The sequence below is a fragment of the Carassius gibelio genome, chromosome B3 (assembly GCF_023724105.1).
Source record: "Carassius gibelio isolate Cgi1373 ecotype wild population from Czech Republic chromosome B3, carGib1.2-hapl.c, whole genome shotgun sequence".
Lineage (NCBI taxonomy): Eukaryota > Metazoa > Chordata > Actinopteri > Cypriniformes > Cyprinidae > Carassius > Carassius gibelio.
In genome coordinates this window covers 35,571,616-35,591,244 of record NC_068398.1, presented here as the reverse complement: position 1 = coordinate 35,591,244, position 19,629 = coordinate 35,571,616, and the positions used below count along the sequence as shown (strand labels likewise).

At 39.9% G+C, this 19,629-nt stretch overlaps 1 protein-coding gene across 3 annotated transcripts in view; it reads right to left on the bottom strand.

Moving 5' to 3' along the window:
• Positions 1 to 19,629, bottom strand: part of LOC127953394 (zinc finger protein 501-like) — a 485,311-nt gene that overhangs the window by 452,439 nt on the left and 13,243 nt on the right. Inside the window, exon 2 of one of the 3 annotated variants that reach the window (XR_008153159.1) lies at positions 13,416 to 14,646. The exons of 1 other annotated variant lie outside the window; for it this stretch is intronic. Coding sequence is in view for 1 of the 2 variants with exons in the window: in XM_052552630.1 (XP_052408590.1) it covers positions 13,505 to 14,646 (1,142 nt within the window). In the remaining variant the exon portion in view is untranslated. Of the gene's footprint in view, positions 1 to 13,370; positions 14,647 to 19,629 lie in introns of those variants that run through there. One more of the 3 variants, XM_052552630.1, reaches the window with a different exon arrangement.

Here is a 19,629-nt window from a genome sequence, read left to right as displayed (position 1 = left end):
CCGCAGAAGAACTTGCATCACCAAGCAGGACTCTTTACCTGGGGAATCAGCTCTCATATCGCCACCAATTATCACCTTGTCCGCCTCACAGAGATCCTTCACTAAATCCACCTGTTCCTTCTTCCACATATATATTATAAGTGGTTCCAGGTACATGCTGGCATGCCTTCTGAAGGTTCTGTATGTGAACATCTTCAAATGCATTGACTCAAATACCTTCAAAAGAAAAAAATAATAATTATGCATTATACGTTTAAACTATTTTATACAGTAAAAAAAAAAAACACCCAACAAACCTTTTTCATCTGGAAGAATGAAGCTCCAGAGAAGTACAGGGAAGCAGACAGCTGGAGGTTACCAACAGGGGTACTGCCAACTCAGGGTTGGCTCTTCCACTGTCTGAAGTACTCACAATGCGGGCAACGTTGATCAATGGCCAAAAAAGTCCCATTGCTACGAGGCTGAATATTGCAGGCTCTTGAACATACTGGACAGGTCTCAAACAGTTCAAGAAGACAGTTTTCAAACACAATATATTTGGTGTCTTCATGAGAGGCTTTGGATGTGTACATGCTATCACAAGAGAAAATTAATAACAAAAAATTAATGTAGTGTATTTTTTTTTCAACATGATCAGTTTTACGAGTCAGTAAAACATACAGTTCACATAAATTTATGCTAAACGTAACATGATAAAGACAAAAACTTACGAATGCTTTGATGGTTCAGTCACACTGGTGACAGACTGAGCAGGGTCATATGTTACGTCCTGAGTGTCACAGACTTCTTCAAAAGACACACTTTCTTCCTCCTCCAATTCAAAGCGACACCTTTTGGAAGGCTTTTCATCTTTTAAAGGTGTTGAAGTAAAATGATGTGAAGTAGTCCAGGGTATGGCGACATCACCACTTGAAAGAATTGAGAACTGCTCCGTTTGTGTTTCTATAACGTTAGAAAATACAATGTAAAGTTTTATTCTATCAATTGTAATTGCAGTATTATAAAAATATGGACTATAAATACTTCATTTTAGGCAATAAAGCTTCTAAGCTTCTTATAAATATAATTATGATGACACAGGTTAGGATTATATAAATAATACCTTTGCTACGACACTTGGGTCTCATGGTTCGAAACGACAGCTGTGTGCCCACAGATGTATTAGTGGGTTGGTCAGTTTGACAGCCAACATCTTTTGATATGGGGCCTGAACATGGCGGTCTCTGAAAACAATATGCAAGTAAACTAAGTAAAAACACTGTGATTATTCATTATGAATGAAATTGCGTTTTAAAAAGTAGTTTAAAGTTTTAAATACATTACTTACAGTTTGCGTCGTCGTTGTTGAGCACAGAATAGTCGGCACGGCCTTGTCTTTGAGCAACAGTTTTTTGACAAAGCCAGCATCATATTGGTATTTGTCATCCTCAAAATGTATAGAACAAACACTTAAATTAGCACTGCCGTGACTGGGACCTCCTCAAAAAGTAAACTGCATCCATTTTTCCCTGACGTTAGGATCTTTCGGCAGCGTATTCAAAGATGTTGTTTGTCCACAGCCAGGAACAGCACATCTGCGTGGCATTGTAATTTTCCTGTACACAGACCAACTCGCTGTCCGTCGACTGAACACTTGTGAGGCGCGCGGAGCGACAACGATACGAAATGAGCGTAGTTGTCTTGTGCTGGAGGCGGTCATATGCAAATGGCTGGAATGTCACTTCGCACCGTGACGTCACTTCTTACCATGGATCCAGAACGCGCTGTATTTAGAGCTTGATTAAATAAATGGCTCGTTTATAATGGGGAGGACGTCTTAAGCTATGAAACTTGCAGGACGTTTTAATGGTACAAAGACCTCTTATATTCCAAAAGATCAAGGCAAATTTGGTTTCTCATTTCATGACCCCTTTAATAAATGCACAATTGTGATAGAGAATAAGAAGCTGACGTCTGATTTCTCCAAGCGGTCATATTTACCATGTTTACTATGGTAACGTTAATGTTTAGCGTGCAGTTATTTCAAACACTTGCTGCTAACTAAGAGTAAGTTTTGAGCTCGACTTATTTTAAAACGTTGCTGCTGTTAAAGCTTTTATCTTTCTGAAATGATCCGCGCTGACGCTCTCCAGACATGGAGAAACTCCGCCTTTGATCATAACCCCTCCTCTAGCCCCAGCTGGCCCGCTTTGGCCCAAGGTTTTTGTCGGGCCAAAAAACCCTGGCCATTGGCCCCGAGGAAGCCCCGGCGAGGCTCGATCAAGCCCCGGAAGTGACAGCACGCACTAGCACACCTGGTCTTAGCTCGATAGTGGAAACACGGCTACTGTCACCCAGTTGCCCTGCTGCAGGGGCTCTGTTGCCGGAACCGAACAATGTACAGGAATCCCTGAGCTAGACGCATCCAAAGCCGTATCTAGAGCCCTAACATTCTTACTGTCTCTAATTCTGAAATCTTCTCTGTCAGCCTAACTATTTCCCTGCATTTATCACATGTGAACTTGTGAAAAACTGCGAGAGAGAGGAGAGGAGAAAAGAAAACCGCAATAGGTTCGAATGAAAACGCTAATGACAAGGTAACGAGTGCTAACACTTTGCAGGTGTACTGCACTCAGGGAAATGAAAGTGAATGATCAAAATGAATCTGATAAGATTGATCGATAATATCAGAAATATGGTGTGAATTAAGTTATATTTTATCACTTTAAAAAACAGAGAGTGACAGTAAGACAAAGATTCTAGAGAAAAAAAACGGCTACACGGAGCTACGATTAGCTACAGAAGGCCAACAGGAAGTAGAGAAAACACTGTCCAACAGCGACACCCGCAGTTCAGCTGTGAGTCCCATAATGGGGAGGGGTGTTGGCTAAAAGGTTAACTCAAAATTTTAATAGGTTTTCCCTTTTGGCTTAAGCCTGTTAGTGGCAAAACCCCAAAAGAAGGATTTTACTCAATACTTAGGTTAGCAGCACCAACCCCTAGGTGTATCAACTCAACAGCGCCACCACCCTGTAATTTTACCTAACATTAGGAGCAAAACTACTATTCTCTCTCTTAGCTGTCTACTTCAGATTTGACCACTGTTGCCATTTTGGTGTTGTACCTCTAAAAATCATAAAAGCAGAGAACTTCAGAATCATTTAACCAAATTTGGTGAAACTTGAACACTTCATGTGAAAATTGTCTGACTCACCCTACCTTCCCTTTTCACCCTGGGATCCTACCTAATTAAGGCTAAAGTAGGTCAACAAGAGAATCGATAAGCGTCCGCCAAATATTGAACACGCAGCTAGAAATGCTCTGATTTATGTTTGGTTGTGAATCCTACCAGCTTTGAAACCAATACTGTCATTGCTATTGTTATTTTTCCGCCACAGAGGAATTTTAATACCAATTACAGAAATTCTCATTTCCAATGCCCTGTTTAGAAGCATCCTTCTAAATCAATCTTAACAAACACACCCACCAGATAACTACTTCACTGATAACTACTCATTTGAGCATTACACTCTCAATATCAACCCACACTTGACACTGCACACTTACACCACTGTTTTGCCTTATTTTGGTTTTGTTTTGTCCTCTTCAAGGTCTGTGTCAGTCTAGGTTCAAGATCCCACTGAAAGCGGCAAAACATGTCTCGCAGAAAAAAAGCCTGTTGGCCACTGGGAGGACCTCGAGACTTGGTTAAGTGTCACAACAGAAAGCCTCCTACCGAAGGCTACTGAAACACTGAAGCATCAGAGACAGGACCAGCTGGATGATAACAAGCCTCATGAGACAAGACACAAGTCAGAGCAACAGTCAAAAAGAACTAGCCAAGATCACCAGCTCCTTAAGCCACACACTCATCACCACCCACAAGCTGAGTGACAGGCATGCCGCCCATCTCCAGCAGGAGTGAACACGCACACAACGATGCGTCACACAGCTAGAACTGGAGGCTCAGGAACAATGGGAAGTGCCCAATGAAGTGGAACAAGGTGCCGAGGAGATCACCAGGCTAAAATAAACACTAGTAGCTACTACACAAGAAAGTGATTAAGTCAAGGCAGACTATGCTGATCTCTCCAACAATCTTGAGTATGCGGAACACCATCTTGGCGTCCTTGCATGTCCACGGACAAGTGCTCAACAATTGCAAGACTTGGCGCACAAGTCCCGCGCCGGTACATGACCTAAACCAAGGAACAACAGTTGGGATGGACCGCATGGACGACAATGCTCATTTGGGAACTCAAGAGGAGCAACCAGCCCAAGGAAACCGTGAGTCACAAGAACATCTCTAGACCCTGAAAGTGCTGTATTGGTCATCTGCCACTCCTCTGAAGAACACCAGATCAGTCCTGACATCCTACCCATTTCTTCCCAAATTCCAGTCCCTCAACTCCTGGGCAACCTCATTGAGAAGGGTATAGCAAGAAATTTTTACCTCTCCATCATCTAATAGCTAATAGTCTAATAGCACTCTCAAACTTCAAAGGTGTGAACTGAATCTCCAGGCATATTCCGACACAGGCCTACAACTAAAACATGTGGCCCATATTCACCTAAATGTGGGACCATTGAATCTCATCCACCCAGTGTACGTTTCAACACTCAACACCTATCCATTTCCAATTGGGAAAGACCTGCTCAATCACTTTGAAACATTTAATAGACTTCAATCACCTGAAGATATGCGCTCAAGTCCGCAAGCCTCTGCCCTTCCAGTTAGTTAACCCCAACGAGTTGCAGTGTCAAGCCACAGACACTGCCCACCCCCCATCCCCCCATTCACTGACTGACAATGCAAGGTCAAAGCAAAAAGCAAGCTCAACTCCGAGCATCAAGAACCAAGATCCTTTCATCTGCTCATTGCAAGCGTCTGACTCAGACTCAGGTTCTCTTTGAATCATGACTGCCATAAATGTCCAAGACACACCAGTGTCTGATGCAGTACTAGTTCTGTGGACTGAAAACTCAGAAGAAACCGAGACCGAGACATCAGAGCCTACCACACGCCTCAAAGCACAACCGCTTCCCTCTTAGTCCGTGTTCAACAACCATGGCTACTTCTAAGATTGTCCGCACTGTAGACCTATAGACACGATTCACTACTTCATCATTGTCCCTAACCTACCTCATGACATCTACATAGTAGCAGACATCATGGTTCATCCATGAACGACGTCATATGGGCTCCTCCATCACAACAACTGACACTGTAGTCAATTTCAAGAACCTTCGATCTGGTCAAACAATTCCAAATGCATGCGCAATGATCATGGAGCAAGAAGTTACAATAACTGCTTAAAGCAAGAGTTTCAGCATCCGCCTCAGCATGCGACCTGGCCAAACTCTCAACTGTAAGCTAGGTTTCTTCCAACCTTCCAGGACCTGCCTAAGACCTGCCACACCTCTCATGGGAGTGTCATCTTATGCTGTGTATGTGTTGATCAACAACTGTACGGCCAAAGACATCAACATTCCCAAAGCCAGTCATCTGGGATGGCTCATCAACCAAGCATTCCATGACTTTGAGCTAACAGTACCTGTCATTGGCCCTGTACCAGCCGAACTAATGTCAGATGAATCGACGACACTGTAACTTTCACAAAGCCCTGTGAATTCATTGCCATCACTTTTATTCAGCCAGTGTCCAAATAAAGTGTCTCTCAGTCATAACTAACAGATGACACTCACTTCACTGTCTATGCTGTCTCAACACAGCCTGTGACAGAATCACCTGCACAGGTGACCGCCAAGGCCCAGAGTACCTCTAATGATTCAACAGAGGAACCTTACACCAGGTTTCAATGTACAAGCCCAACAAATCCTGAGTGAGGTGGATGTCCTCCACAGTGACATGGATTGCCAAGGACTTAAAGAGGTTCTGTGTCAATACAAGAACTCCTTTGCAAAGGATTCGTAGCCTGTAGCCTGACAGATATCCACATGGTGCGCATCCCAACACATACAAATGCACCACCAACATTCGTGCGGCAGTACAATATTACAATATTCCGATAGCATCATACGAATCGGTTCAAGATATCATTGACTCCATGCTTGAAAAGGGGGTCATTCGGCCCTGTAACAGCACCTACTCTGACCTAATATGGCTAGTCCTAAAGCCCAATGGCAAATGGCGGCCCACCATCGACTATCGCAAGTTGAACCAACAAATTCCCTTTTCGCGATGGCCTATGACTCAGTTGGACCAAGAGATTCCCAAAATCAAAGGCTCAACAATCCTTTCCACATTAGACTTCACCTCTGCAGGAGCATTACACAAAGAGTCCCTGACTTTCCTGCACTATAACCCACCCACCTCATCAGTAGCAGCTATAACCTGCCACCAGCAGGCCACTGGTATGCAAACCCCCACCTCCTCACACAATGAACTCTCACATCAATTTGCCACTAATGATCTCCTCACCCTCCAAGCTTCAGATCCAATGCTATCAACCAGTGCCACTCCCATTTGCGATCCACTAACTTATCCCCTTTCCACCTCTGACCAATTCATCTGATCTCTGCCAACTTCACTAAATCAAGCACATGCTGCATCTCAAAGGCGGCGTTCTCACATATGCCTGAGCCCCTAACTGCGCCAAAGCTCATAGTTCCTCAGGGCCAAAGGGGACTGATGCTGACACTCCCCCACGATGCACCATGGGCTGGATACCATGGTGCCAAGACCACCTACGAAACGTTCAAGCAAGTGGCGTACTGGCCTGACATGCAGCAAGACTAACAGAATATGTAAAAGGATGCCTAGTGTGTTGACAATCCCAACCGGCAAATCCAAACAACTGTGCATGGTACTTCAGCTTCACCCAGCCAAGGCAGAATGCTCCCCATCGCCTGTCACAGAAATTCCTACCTCACTGGACAGGACCCCACGAGACTGTAGACAAGCTCTCACCTGTTGCCTATCAGATCAAAAACAGACAAGGGTGCAGCAAGCGAGTCCTTCGATTGGTCCTTTGAAACCAGATAGAGAGGCAACCAGGGCTCAAACTGACTGACACAGACCAACAATCCCATGTTATATACCACACTAATTATAACTATCATTTTAAGGAAACATATAGTTTGTTTTAACAACCCCTACATACACTCCTCCACAGCACTGCTAGGACCAAAACCTAGTGGAGAGGAGTTGCTCAACACATGCAACACATCGGTCGCTGTTGGACAGTGTTTTTTCTCTGCTTCCTGCTGGCCTTCCTGCTTCTAATAGTAGCTCTGTGTATCTATTTTTTCTTTAGAATCTTTATCTTACTCTAACTCTCTGTTGTTTACAGTGATAAAATATAACTTTATTCCCACCATATTTCTGATATTATTTTAAAATTAGCACGCATCCAAACTTTAATCGAGGATAGTAAGAATGTTAGGGCTCAAGACTTTGGATGCATCTAGCTCAGGGAGTCTTGTACATTATTCGGTTCCGGCAACAGAGCCCCTGCAGCAGGGAAACTGGGTGACAGTGAGGCGACATAGTCGCGAGTTAAAACACTTCTGTTCCGATCAAAACATCAAACAGGTTCTCTCCACTCAGTGATACACCCACTGAGAAACCTGATGAAATTGCTCTAGTTAATAATAATAATAATACATTTTATTTAAAGGAGCCTTCCTCGGTATTCAAGGACACCATACAGGAATACATGAAACAGAACTTGACATCACTGAATTTTATGATGTACTGCCTATGACTGTCATTTTGCATTACTGACGCACTGTTTTCCTAATGAATGTTCAATCAATTCAAGTTTATTTGTATAGCGCTTTTTACAATACAAATCATTACAAAGCAACTTTACAGAAAATTATGTTTCTACAATATTTAGTAATAGCTGATAAGTGGTGATTGTCATGCTGTGTTCACACCAAACGCGAATAGAGCATCTGGCATGAATGATTTCAATGTTAAGTCAATGCAAAGGCGCGTTTACGTGCGTCTTGAGGTCTCGCGGCGCGAATGAACCGTTTGGCGCGGCGCGGAAGACGCGAATTTGCCTCATTCGCGTGTCTAGTTCGCGAATTGTGCTTTTGTGCATTTATGTGTTTGACACGAATTCATGTCTGCCGCCCGAGTTGAAAAATTAAAATTTTTGCATCAATTCACGCCACGTTAAACAATCAGGAGCCTGCCCAGGAGTCACTCATTCAACATGGAGGAATGACTGATGTTGTCAGTGAGCAGTCAACCAGAGCTTTATGACACAAGTATCACACACAAGCTCATATTTCAGGAATAAAAAGGACCTAGCTTGGAAGAGTGTGTTGTAATACACATTTAACTTTTGAGTCACAAACACGTTTATCGACCCGCGGCCTTCCTGCTGTTTTTTTGCAACTAGTTTCCCCCTACAGCTACTTTTTCGCTAACAAGATAATGCGTTTATTCAGAGGACAAGTGCAGGAAAAAGTGGAAAAGACCTGAGTGCTCGATCAACATCAGCCATCTTGCAAACAGACAACCGCTAGCACGCGAATGCATTTAAAATGTTCAAGCAGCAAACTAGACGCGGTAGGCGCGAATTTGACGCTCTATTCGCATTTGGTGTGAACACAGCATCAGTTTGTGCACGTATGACAGGATTTTTAAAAAAATTAATACAAGATGTATTCAGCCAGACGATGAACATTATCAATATTATTAATAATTATTATATGATGCAGTCACACTTATAGCAATATTTGTTGGTTCTGTTTGTTGATTCAGGGATAGCATCATCTGGGGTCCTCTGAGGGTCAGCATCATCTCTTCTCAGGTGTTCTGGATCCAGACTGGAGCTTGTGTAAATCGTAGTGGCAAACATAGAAACAAATAGAGACATCATTAGCATAGCTGCTGATCCAACAAAGTAAAATTAATTAGTTTAACCCAAGCTAAAGAATAAAATGTGCATTTGATCAGATGCAGCTACACTCACAATTTAAGATACATTATTCAAATGCTTGGCGAAAGAGATGCGTTTTTAATCTAGATTTAAACAGAGAGAGTGTGTCTGAACCCCGAACATTATCAGGAAGGCTGTTCCAGAGTTTGGGAGCCAAATGTGAAAAAGCTCTACCTCCTTTAGTGGACTTTGCTATCCTGGGAACTACCAAAAGTCTGGCGTTTTGTGACCTTAGGGAGCGTGATGGATTGTAACGTGGTAACGCAGGAGCTAAACCATTTAGGGCCTTATAGGTAAGTAATGATAATTTGTAACTGATACGGAACTTAATAGGTAGCCAATGCAGAGACTGTAAAATTGGGGTAATATGATCATATTTTCTTGACCTGGTAAGGACTCTAGCTGCTGCATTTTAGACTACCTGTAGCTTGTTTATTGAAGAAGCAGGACTACCACCTAGAAGTGCGTTACAATAGTCCAGTCTAGAGGTCATAAATGCGTGAACTAGCTTTTCTGCATCAGAAACAGATAACATGTTTCGTAGCTTGGGAATGTTTCTAAGATGTAAGAATGCTGTTTTTATAACATGGGAAATATGATTTTCAAAAGACAAGTTGCTGCCTAATATAACACCCAGATTTTTGACTGTAGAGGAAGCAACAGTACAAGGAAGTAACAGTACAACAGTACATAACAGTACAACACTGAATGTTGTTCAGTTGCTTTGACACAATGTATTTTGTTTAAAGCGCTATATAAATAAAGGTGATTTTACACTAGGGGTTGTTAACGACTAGTGATTTTTTTTTAAATCAACTTTTAGGTGATGAAAGTCAAGTCGAAGTCGACTAGTCGCTGATGAGATAAGCTTGGAGCTGTAAAAATTATCTTTACACAGCTATGGTATTTGACACAGTGCTGCATACATGGTTATTTCTCTTATAACAGCTCATTTTTATCAGTTCATTTGTCTTTTGAGTGGTTATATTTCTCACAGATTTCTATTCGTTCTAAATCCGATACAGATAAAGTAGCACAGTAAAGATTACATTCATATGAATGCATTAGTAAGAGCAATTGTGTGTGTGAATTCATTCTACCTGGCAGCGTCTCTCTACTAGTGAAGTTGTGGGATTTAGTTGAGACATAAATTCAGAACTTTTCAGTGTCTAAGCTATTTTATTGAGCAATCATAGAACAGTGTTTACAGTACATTTCCACACTGAATGATTCTGTGCGCGAGCGATCTGTGCATGACTTATGAGCTACTGTCTGTAGCCTATGTGTGAGCATATTCGATTAGAACAGCAATCAACTTACCTTTATGATAAGCGGTTTAGAATGTGCGTTCTCCCGTTCAATTTCCAGTGTCCAGTAATATAATCAAACGTGCATGTGGAGTGCTTTCATAGTTTGTATGTATTTGTTATTTTAACTGTTTGGAAATGGAGCATAAATGTGGAAGTCCTTAGAAGATTTATCCTGTTGCGCCCTCTATAGGACCGGCGACTAGTCGACGTCAAGTTTAAAGCGTTATGACAGACTATTGAAGTCAACTAGTGGACTAATCGAATTGTCGGCGCAAACCCCAATACACACACACACACGTACATACAGATATGCATTCTCCCCCCACCCCCCATCCCTCGCTTTCGCCGCTTTGTACCGCCAGTCTGAGAAGCGGGTCTGTGACCAGCGCTGTAATGGCAAATGGCTGATTGCCTGTGCTGGATTACTTCGACCCCCCAATTTCCGTCTACAGTTGTAAAATTGTGTGTTTAAGGTGTATTGATTATGTGCTTTTGTGCTGCGGTGTTTTACCTGTTCTCACACTGCTCCCAAAGGAGCATAGTGTGGGTATTGTTTTTATTCTCCTCTCTTTTCTGTTATGATGTATCACTTTTCCCCTGTACTACTGTACTTCATTGCCTTGTACCCACGTGCAATGACAATAAAGTTGAATCTAGTCTAATCTAATAAAAATATGCATAATGAATCTACATTTTCCTCTTACTTCAAATGAAACCTTAGTTTGTGGCTCATTATTAGCCCATTATATTTAATAACAAAACATGCTTAAACAGTACGATAACAAATTATCTTTTATTAAACTTTGAACTTTTATTAATAATATAAGGAAAATGTTTTATTTGCATTGTAACACACAAAAAAAGTATTTGGGTTTCCCATTTCTTTAAAACTATAGTAGTATGTGGTCCATTATTAGTCTATTAATTAAAACACAAGCCATAAAAAGTACAATGGTACAAATTCACATTGGCATTTAAACATTTGAATTTTATTAACAAAAACTAATAAGATGGATATTGTAACCAAAATAAATAAGGTATTTTCCCCCTTTTAAAACAAATGCTTAGTTTGTTGTTCAATGTTTTATTTATTTTAAATGGAAACAGCAACAATAATGAAAAACTCGCTTAGCCTATATTACAGGAAGAAATTAAACTTATTAACAAAACTTGTGCTTTTGGATCAGTATCTCGCATCAGTCTCATCATGCAACAAACCAATCCCTGTTAAAGCCTAAATAGAAGCTCTGCATATGCTTGCACCTGTTAATCGTTTATGTTTCATAGTTTATTTTGCTTTGGTGCAATAGATAAATAATTTATTTGTTTTAGATTTTTTATGTTTAGATATTTATAAGTCTTGTCCCGCGCCGCTCTCTGTTGCATCGGGTCTCGTGGGAGCAAGTCAGTAATCCACTGGCACTTGACGTGACAGTGCGTGAGCTACATCCTCTTTACAATCTCTAGATTATAAACACTGCATTCTGTCAGCAATGTAACGCAGCAGTTATGTATTAGACTTTACTGTAACAGACAGTAACAGTTGGTCTTACCTGAAGAATACAAAGCATTTTTTTGTTTAATTCGTATAATTTATCTATTATATTTATCTGTTTGTAATTTCGCCTATTTTCTTAGCTGCTTTATTCACCTACAAAATCACCCCAACCAAATAGAGCAGTTCAAGTCATCTGTTTATTTTTTTTTCCATATTGCAATATACATCGTTAAAACAAATAATGACAATGTGTGTTTTTTTTCCAATATCGTGCAGCTCTACTAGTAAGTTTAATCAAGCTAATAGGCTCAGTAGCTTCTGCAGCATGAACACAGACATGTAGTTCTCCATTGTTGTTGGTGTTACATGACGTAGCGGTGTCTGACAATAGTAGAGAAGTGGGGTGATGACTTTGTAGGGCTGTGACGGTTGCTGTGACAACTGCGTCACCGCGGTGGTCGGTTGCCATCGCGGTTGTCTACTGCCACCGGCGGTAGTGCATGTGACGTCACACACTCTATAGCAAGCATAATACACAATCTTGTATATACGTGTAATAACTAATAGTTGCAAATTCTAAGTCTATGGTAATTAACAAATTACCTCAAACACAGCGCTTCCTTTAGATTGTCAGATTTGAGCTCAGGAAAATAGTTTGCATTCAGCAAATTAATTTAGTGTTGAGTCATCTGCATTTATGATCCATGTTTGCACAAGTTCTCGTGATCGCAAACGCTGGCTGGTCAGGTTTAGTGAGGCTTTCTCCAAACTTGCCAAATACAAACAAGACAGCGATAAATAAAAATGGTAACAAGAAATATGGCAACGATTCCTATTTTAAAGAGAGCGCGTGCAGATGAGGAGTTACTGAGCTTGCTTAGTGGTGGAAAAGTAAACCGGACGCAACACAACCGCATTGCGACAGGTTTAGTCTGTCTAGTGTCTATACAGGACATTTGGACTCGGTGTCAGTACCTCACAGACCGGGCGGGGATTTATCATGTCGTGTTGTGCTGCATCCAGTGTAGCATCACTGATTATAATGAGTATTTTGTCAGAAGTTCTCAAATAAACACAAACTGACAAGTTAAATAGAATGTGTTAGATGAGTGAAACAGTGCTGGGCTGATTTCATAGATGTGCATACATGTATATAAATATATCCTGTATATAATATATATAAAATATATTATATGCATGTACAGTTTAAGTCAGCTTTAATCACCTTTTTTGGTAATTCCATGAATTAACTGACCACGACACTGCTTGCACATAGTTTATTTCGCAGTTTGATATGAAAGGATACGCACAAAAGGAAGCGCGCAATGGCGCCTTTGAGCACAGGACAGTTTCCGGATTCGCTTTACTTGCACCTGATAATAAAGTGAAGAGGAGCGTGTGTCTGAAACATCTCCTGTTCAGTCATTCTGCGACTAATATATTCATTCATTAATATATATATATAAAATATATATTATTATTATTATTTTTAATCAACACCGCGCCACCCGCGGTTGTTGGTCCATGACTACCGCGGTGGTAAAAATCAGCCACCATCACAGCCCTATGACTTCGTTTCACAAAATATATGGATTGGCAGAACACAAAGACCCAAAGGTGTCATTTTCAGATTTATCCACTCTGGGACCCAAAGAAATAGTGAATTCATTCTCCCAAAATGCTGGATCCGTCTGGACGAAACACATATACCTAACAAAATATTTACATAAACATCTAAATGCATCTCCGCGTGTACGGGCCAATGTACGCTTCCCACGTACATTGCGGTGATGTGCTTTCTATCCAGTGTGAAATCTCTCATGTGTTTTGAAATTTGATAAACGACAGAATCTCTTGTCACAGTGTGAACACTTGTAAGGTTTCTCTCCAGTGTGGATCCTCTCATGTGTTTCGAGACTTGATGATTTACTGAATCTCCTGTCACATTGTGAACACTTGTAAGGTTTCTCTCTAGTGTGGATCCTCTCATGTGGATTGAGACTTGATAACCGACTGAATCTCTTGTCACAGTGTGAACACTTGTAAGGTTTCTCTCCAGTGTGATTCCTCTCATGTATTCTCAGCTCTGTTGACTGACTGAATCTCTTGTCACATTGTAAACACTTGTAAGGTTTCTCTCCAGTGTGGATCCTCTCATGTGTTTTCAGACTTGATAACACACTAAATCTCTTGTCACAGCGTGAACACTTATAAGGTTTCTCTCCAGTGTGGATCCTCTCATGTTTTTTTAGACTTGATGAATCACCGAATCTCTTGTCACAGTGTGAACACTTGTAAGGTTTCTCTCTAGTGTGGATCCTCTCATGTGGATTGAGACTTGATAACCGACTGAATCTCTTGTCACAGTGTGAACACTTGTAAGGTTTCTCTCCAGTGTGATTCCTCTCATGTGCTTTCAGAGTTGATGATTGACTGAATCTCTTGTCACAGTGTGAACACTTGTAAGGTTTCTCTCCAGTGTGATTCCTCTCATGTGCTTTCAGAGTTGATGATTGACTGAATCTCTTGTCACAGTGTGAACACTTGTAAGGTTTCTCTCCAGTGTGAATCCTCTCATGTATTTTCTGAGTTGATAATTTACTGAATCTCTTGTCACAGTGTGAACACTTGTAAGGTTTCTCTCCAGTGTGAATCCTCTCGTGCTGTTTTAAACTGCTTGCTGAACTAAAAGTCTTCTCACACTCAGAGCACACGTACTCTCTTACACCAGTATGTATTATCTGAAGATGTTCTTTCAAACTTTGTACATGCAAAAAACTTTTACCACACAAATGACATAAATGTGGTTTCTTCTTTGCATGAACTTTCAAGTGTTTCTTCAGAAGTGAAGCCCATAAAAACATTTTATCGCACTGATCACATGCGTTCTGCTTCTCTTGAGGATTTGATTCTTCATTTTCCTCTTTTTCTTCAATGAACTCTGAAATAAAGGTAAAATGATTTATTTTTGGTATAGTGCTAAAACCTCTTCAACTCTGCAGACCCAGTACAGGGTCCGAAAATAGCATGCAAGATGTTCATGTTTAATTTGCATAGCCTTCCTTATATGGTATCTGCCCATAAATGGGTTCATTTGAAAGCTTAGAGCAGTGGTTCCCAACCTCTTTCAACTCGCGGCCCACACAACCAAACACATATGTTTGCTTGGCCCACTTCAAAAAAATTAACTGACCCCGCTATTGTTGGGTTAATAACTTAGTACTCAGAAGCTAGATTTTAAACTATATTTATTGAATAAACTAGGGTTGTGCGATATGGACAAAAAAAAAAAAAACTATCGCGATTTTTTTGATCAATTTTGCAATTGTGCTTTTACAGTCATAAATGCATTCAGGATTAATTTGAAACATATTTCCAAAAGAAAACCAATCAAAGCTTTATCAAAAAGTTGTAACATCTCTAGAACAGACACAAGTCAAAATGATCACTATAGTGAAGATGTAAAAAAATGTATAGACTTTTTTTTTCTTTTTTGCCATGCATTGTTCATAGAGCTCATTAATTGTAGCGGTGCCTCAGGTGTTTGCAGTGTGTATACAGTAGGCTATGTGTATGCGGTCAGCAGTGAGAGCGCATAAATATAACGCGAAAGCACATTAAAATAATGCACGAGTGCGAATCTCTCTGTTCGCAGCAGATTTCCTTTGCTCTGTCACAAAACCGGTTGTGCTTGCTCAGATACACGCTGCTTTGCGAGGAGAGAGTGTGCACACTTAAAACGTGTCTCCTCTCACTTAAACTGCATCCTGTTCACTAACAAATTCACTCTATGCTCATGTGTTAGACATTAATTATTTTCGCACGTTTTTATTTCTAGCCTTTTACCGCAGTGAGAATGCTCTGATCCGTCAACATTGGCTCAGAAAAAAGGCGCATCACAGACAGTGTGTGAACCTGGAGTTAGGCATATGCGCACGGTCGAATCGTGATTTTAGGACGTTTTCTTTTAATCGCACAGCCCTAGAATGTACTGGAAATGAACAGAAAATAATTGGCGGCCCACCTGCAATACCACCGGACCACAGGTTGAAAACCACTGGCTTAGAGTGTTTTCTTTACAAAGAATACCATTAATTTGGGTTTTATGATACATAAAGTAGTCAAATTAAGCTAAGAAATATATCCCCCCCCCCATAAATTTCCGTCTAACGATTGCGAATAATTTTTCATAAGCATGTGTATTTAAAATATTTTTCACAAAATAGTCAAGTCATATATCACAAGAAAGCTCTCATTCTCAGGAATCTGATGATGTAGATCATTTTATTGTGTGACAATCACAGATCGAATGATCTTCAACAGAATCGCGATGTAAAATTTCTCACCTCATTGCAAATTATTATTTATCCATCTTAGCACCGCTTCAGTCAGCCACACATATAATCGATATAATCTTTTAGATTAGAATCTCTTCTTTCAAACAAGACCATTTTTACGTTTCTACGTGCTTCCAATGGTGAGATATAAAGCGTTTTGTACAAGTGCGCCTGTGAGACAGACGCGCAGACGCGCTCTCCAACTCATATGACAAGACTAAGCGGCTTTCTTCAGCTATATCTCTCAGATCTCTTTTGTGAAGCCCTATTGGTCGATATAGCTGTCAGTCAAAGCCCCTGTCGTCCACTTAGAGGTGCGAAAAAATGACACCATTGTGTGGGTCCGGGGGCAGGGAGTGGACACCGATGACCATTTCCTGTTACGCTTGCCGATGGGATTGTGTGTTCTCGGCTGCTTGTAAACAGAAACTACAAACAGACGCCTGTTATCAAACAGGAGTGGATTATCAATGATTAATAATCATGCTTCAAGTTATGGATGACCACCGTCACCGTGGAGAGGTCAGGACGCGCATCTGGTGAGGCGAAACGCCCGTTAGACACTTATATATGATTCTGAAGCGTGAGAGCTCCAGTAACAATAGCTTACCTGTTTATTGAAAGGAAAAGTACAGTAGATCACGCATCTCAGTGAAATTACAGTAAATACACATGAATTATTACAGTTCTGGGTGGATGAGCATAAATTTGTTTGTTGACGCTCCGAAAGTCATTGTTAAAGCTTCGCGGAGCGGTTTTAGCGCTGAAAATGAGTCAAAGCAAACAGAGAGGACCCTGGATCATATTACAGATGATTGAGACAGGTAAGAATAACTCATTCAATCATTACACAATACAGAATAGACATAAATGAAATGATATGAAGCTGGAGATTGTGGATTCTATTTTAGATTGTGATAGACCAGATATTTTTTATAATTGTATGCATGTTGCTATTGTGCAATTTGACTTATTCTCTTTCAAAGACTGTTCAGAAAATACACACACAAAAAAAGCACATTGTATTGAGATGGTTCTTCATATGTGAAACAACATAAATAATACTATTTGTCACAAACAGCAGCTTTTTATGTAACTTCTGAGTGTTTTCTGTAAAATAATATACAGATATCACATTATTCCATACTGCAAGTGTGCAAAAGATGACTTCATACTTATTTAGACTAAAATTTTATACAAAAATGGTATTATTCCTTCCTTCAGTTGGAATAGAATAACTTTTGCATAGATTAGGATAGAAAGAATTTTCCTCTATAAGCTAACATGTGCTAGAAAAACATGAATTTTGTCTGAAGTTGCTAGGCCCTTCAATGCCTGAGCTATACCATTTCAAACTTCAGTTTACACAAATAAAATAAAAAAGCGCCTTATTTTTTTTCCCTATTTATTATAACACAGACAGCATATATTGTCATTTTTATCACTTTCAACAGTGTTTTGTGTAATTTCAAAGGGTTTCCTTTAAAATGATACCAAATTTTTTGAGCTTACACTTTTGCATGTGTATAGGGAAGCATTCAAAATTAGGTAGGAAAATGGAAAAACGGAAATCCCCAAAATAGCATTTGTGCTTATGAGCTAAAAGCTGAGAATGTCTGTAAATACACAATTTACTTTTTTTGCTTCAGATTCATTGACTTTTACTAATTTAATAGGTAAACTGGGTGAAATTTTTTTAAGAATCATTGTTTTGGATCAATTTGACTCAAGGGTTTTTGAGCTGTATAAAAAAATATATACTTTTTACTAGGGATGCGACGTTGGCAGATTTAAACCACTTTACCACCATCACAACCCTAGTAAAATTAATATATGTATATATTTTATATACATATATACATTTATATACATATATACAGTAGGTAGACAGCCAGAATGGGTAATACCGCTATGTGTACAGGGCTGCGGCGTTAACTGCAAGTCAGTCGCGTGTTAAAACCATTCACGAAACTACCGCCAGGTGGCACAAAGGGATGAATTGCAAAGTTAATGTAATTGTAAAATGAGATAAAAGTAAAACAACAACAACATTATGATATAACATTGTAACATCTTAAAAAAAATTTTTTTACAGTGAGTTAATTTCAAATCGTAGGATAGTCTCGGGCTACAGTCTACTCATCAAAAATTAAAAGACCTTTACACAAAGGATCTAATGGGTGCTATTGCTATTAAACAGACATTAAATATGATCACTGATCATAATCTAGATGTGCTCTGTTTGAGAGAAACCTGGCTAAAACCTGATAATTACATTATTTTTAAATGAGTCCACCCCCCAAGATTACAGTTATAAACATGAGCTGTGTCTGAAAGGCAAAGGGGAAGTGTTGCTTCAATTTATAAAAAAGTTTTTAGGATTTCTCAGAGGGCAGGCTTCAAGTATAACCCTTTTGAAGTAATGGTGCTTTACATTTTTCCAGAGAAACAAATGTTAATGATAAATCCCATTATGTTTGTACTGGCTTCTGTATACAGGCCACCAGGGCACCATACAGACTTTATTAAAGAGTTTGGTGATTTTACATCCGAGTTAGTTCTGACTGTAGATAAAGTTTTAATAGTTGGTGATTTTAATATCCATGGTGATAATGAAAAAGATGCATTGTGATCAGCATTTATAGACATTCTGAACTCTATTGGGGTTAGACAACATGTCTCGGGACCTACTCATTGTTGAAATCATACTCTAGATTTAATACCGTCACATGGAATTGATGTTGATGATTTTGAAATTATGCAGACAAGTGATAAAATCTCAGATCATTATTTAGTTTTGTGCAAACTTCATATTAGGACTGTGCAATTAATTGAAAAAAAATTATTCAGTTTCGATTTTGGCCTCCAATGATTATGAAAATCCAATGATCGAGATAAAACGATTATTGTGCCCCATTCCCCCCACTTTTGCAGCACTGCACTTTCGTTCCTCCATAAAAGCCCAATTTCCTGTGCAAATCTGTAAAATCATGTAATGTGACATTTGCAAAATGACGTGCTTGAATTATCGAAGTATATTTAGGGCCCAAGCACCGATGGTGGACCCTCTTGTATCTGCTCCGTTTAGTAGGCCCCGACCACCAATGATGCGAGGACCCTCTTGTATCTGCTCCATTTATTTTTAGGGCTCAAGCCCGAAGGGGATTATTCTTATTAGGGCTCAAGCCCATTGGCCCTCTTGTTCCCCTAAGGATTATTCTTACTATTATTAGAGCCCAAGCACCGATGGTGTGAGTAGGAATGGGCATTTTGGGAAATTTCTCATTTCGATCATCGATAGGTTTCAAAAACGATTAATCGGGGGTTTAATGAAAAAATCTGAAGATTGTTATGAAAATGAAAAAATAAAAAAATAAAAATCTGACATGAAAATCTGTCTATGAAAACATGAACACATGATTAGGACAGGTTAGATAATGATTATGATGAAGCAATAAAGCAGCAAGAAATATCTGCCTGAGGTGAAGTGTAGCCTATACCAATAAACGGAAGCTAATTCTATGACACAGCCTATGATAAATCAGTTAACTGAGATTCATATCAGACGTAACATTACAACTTGTATC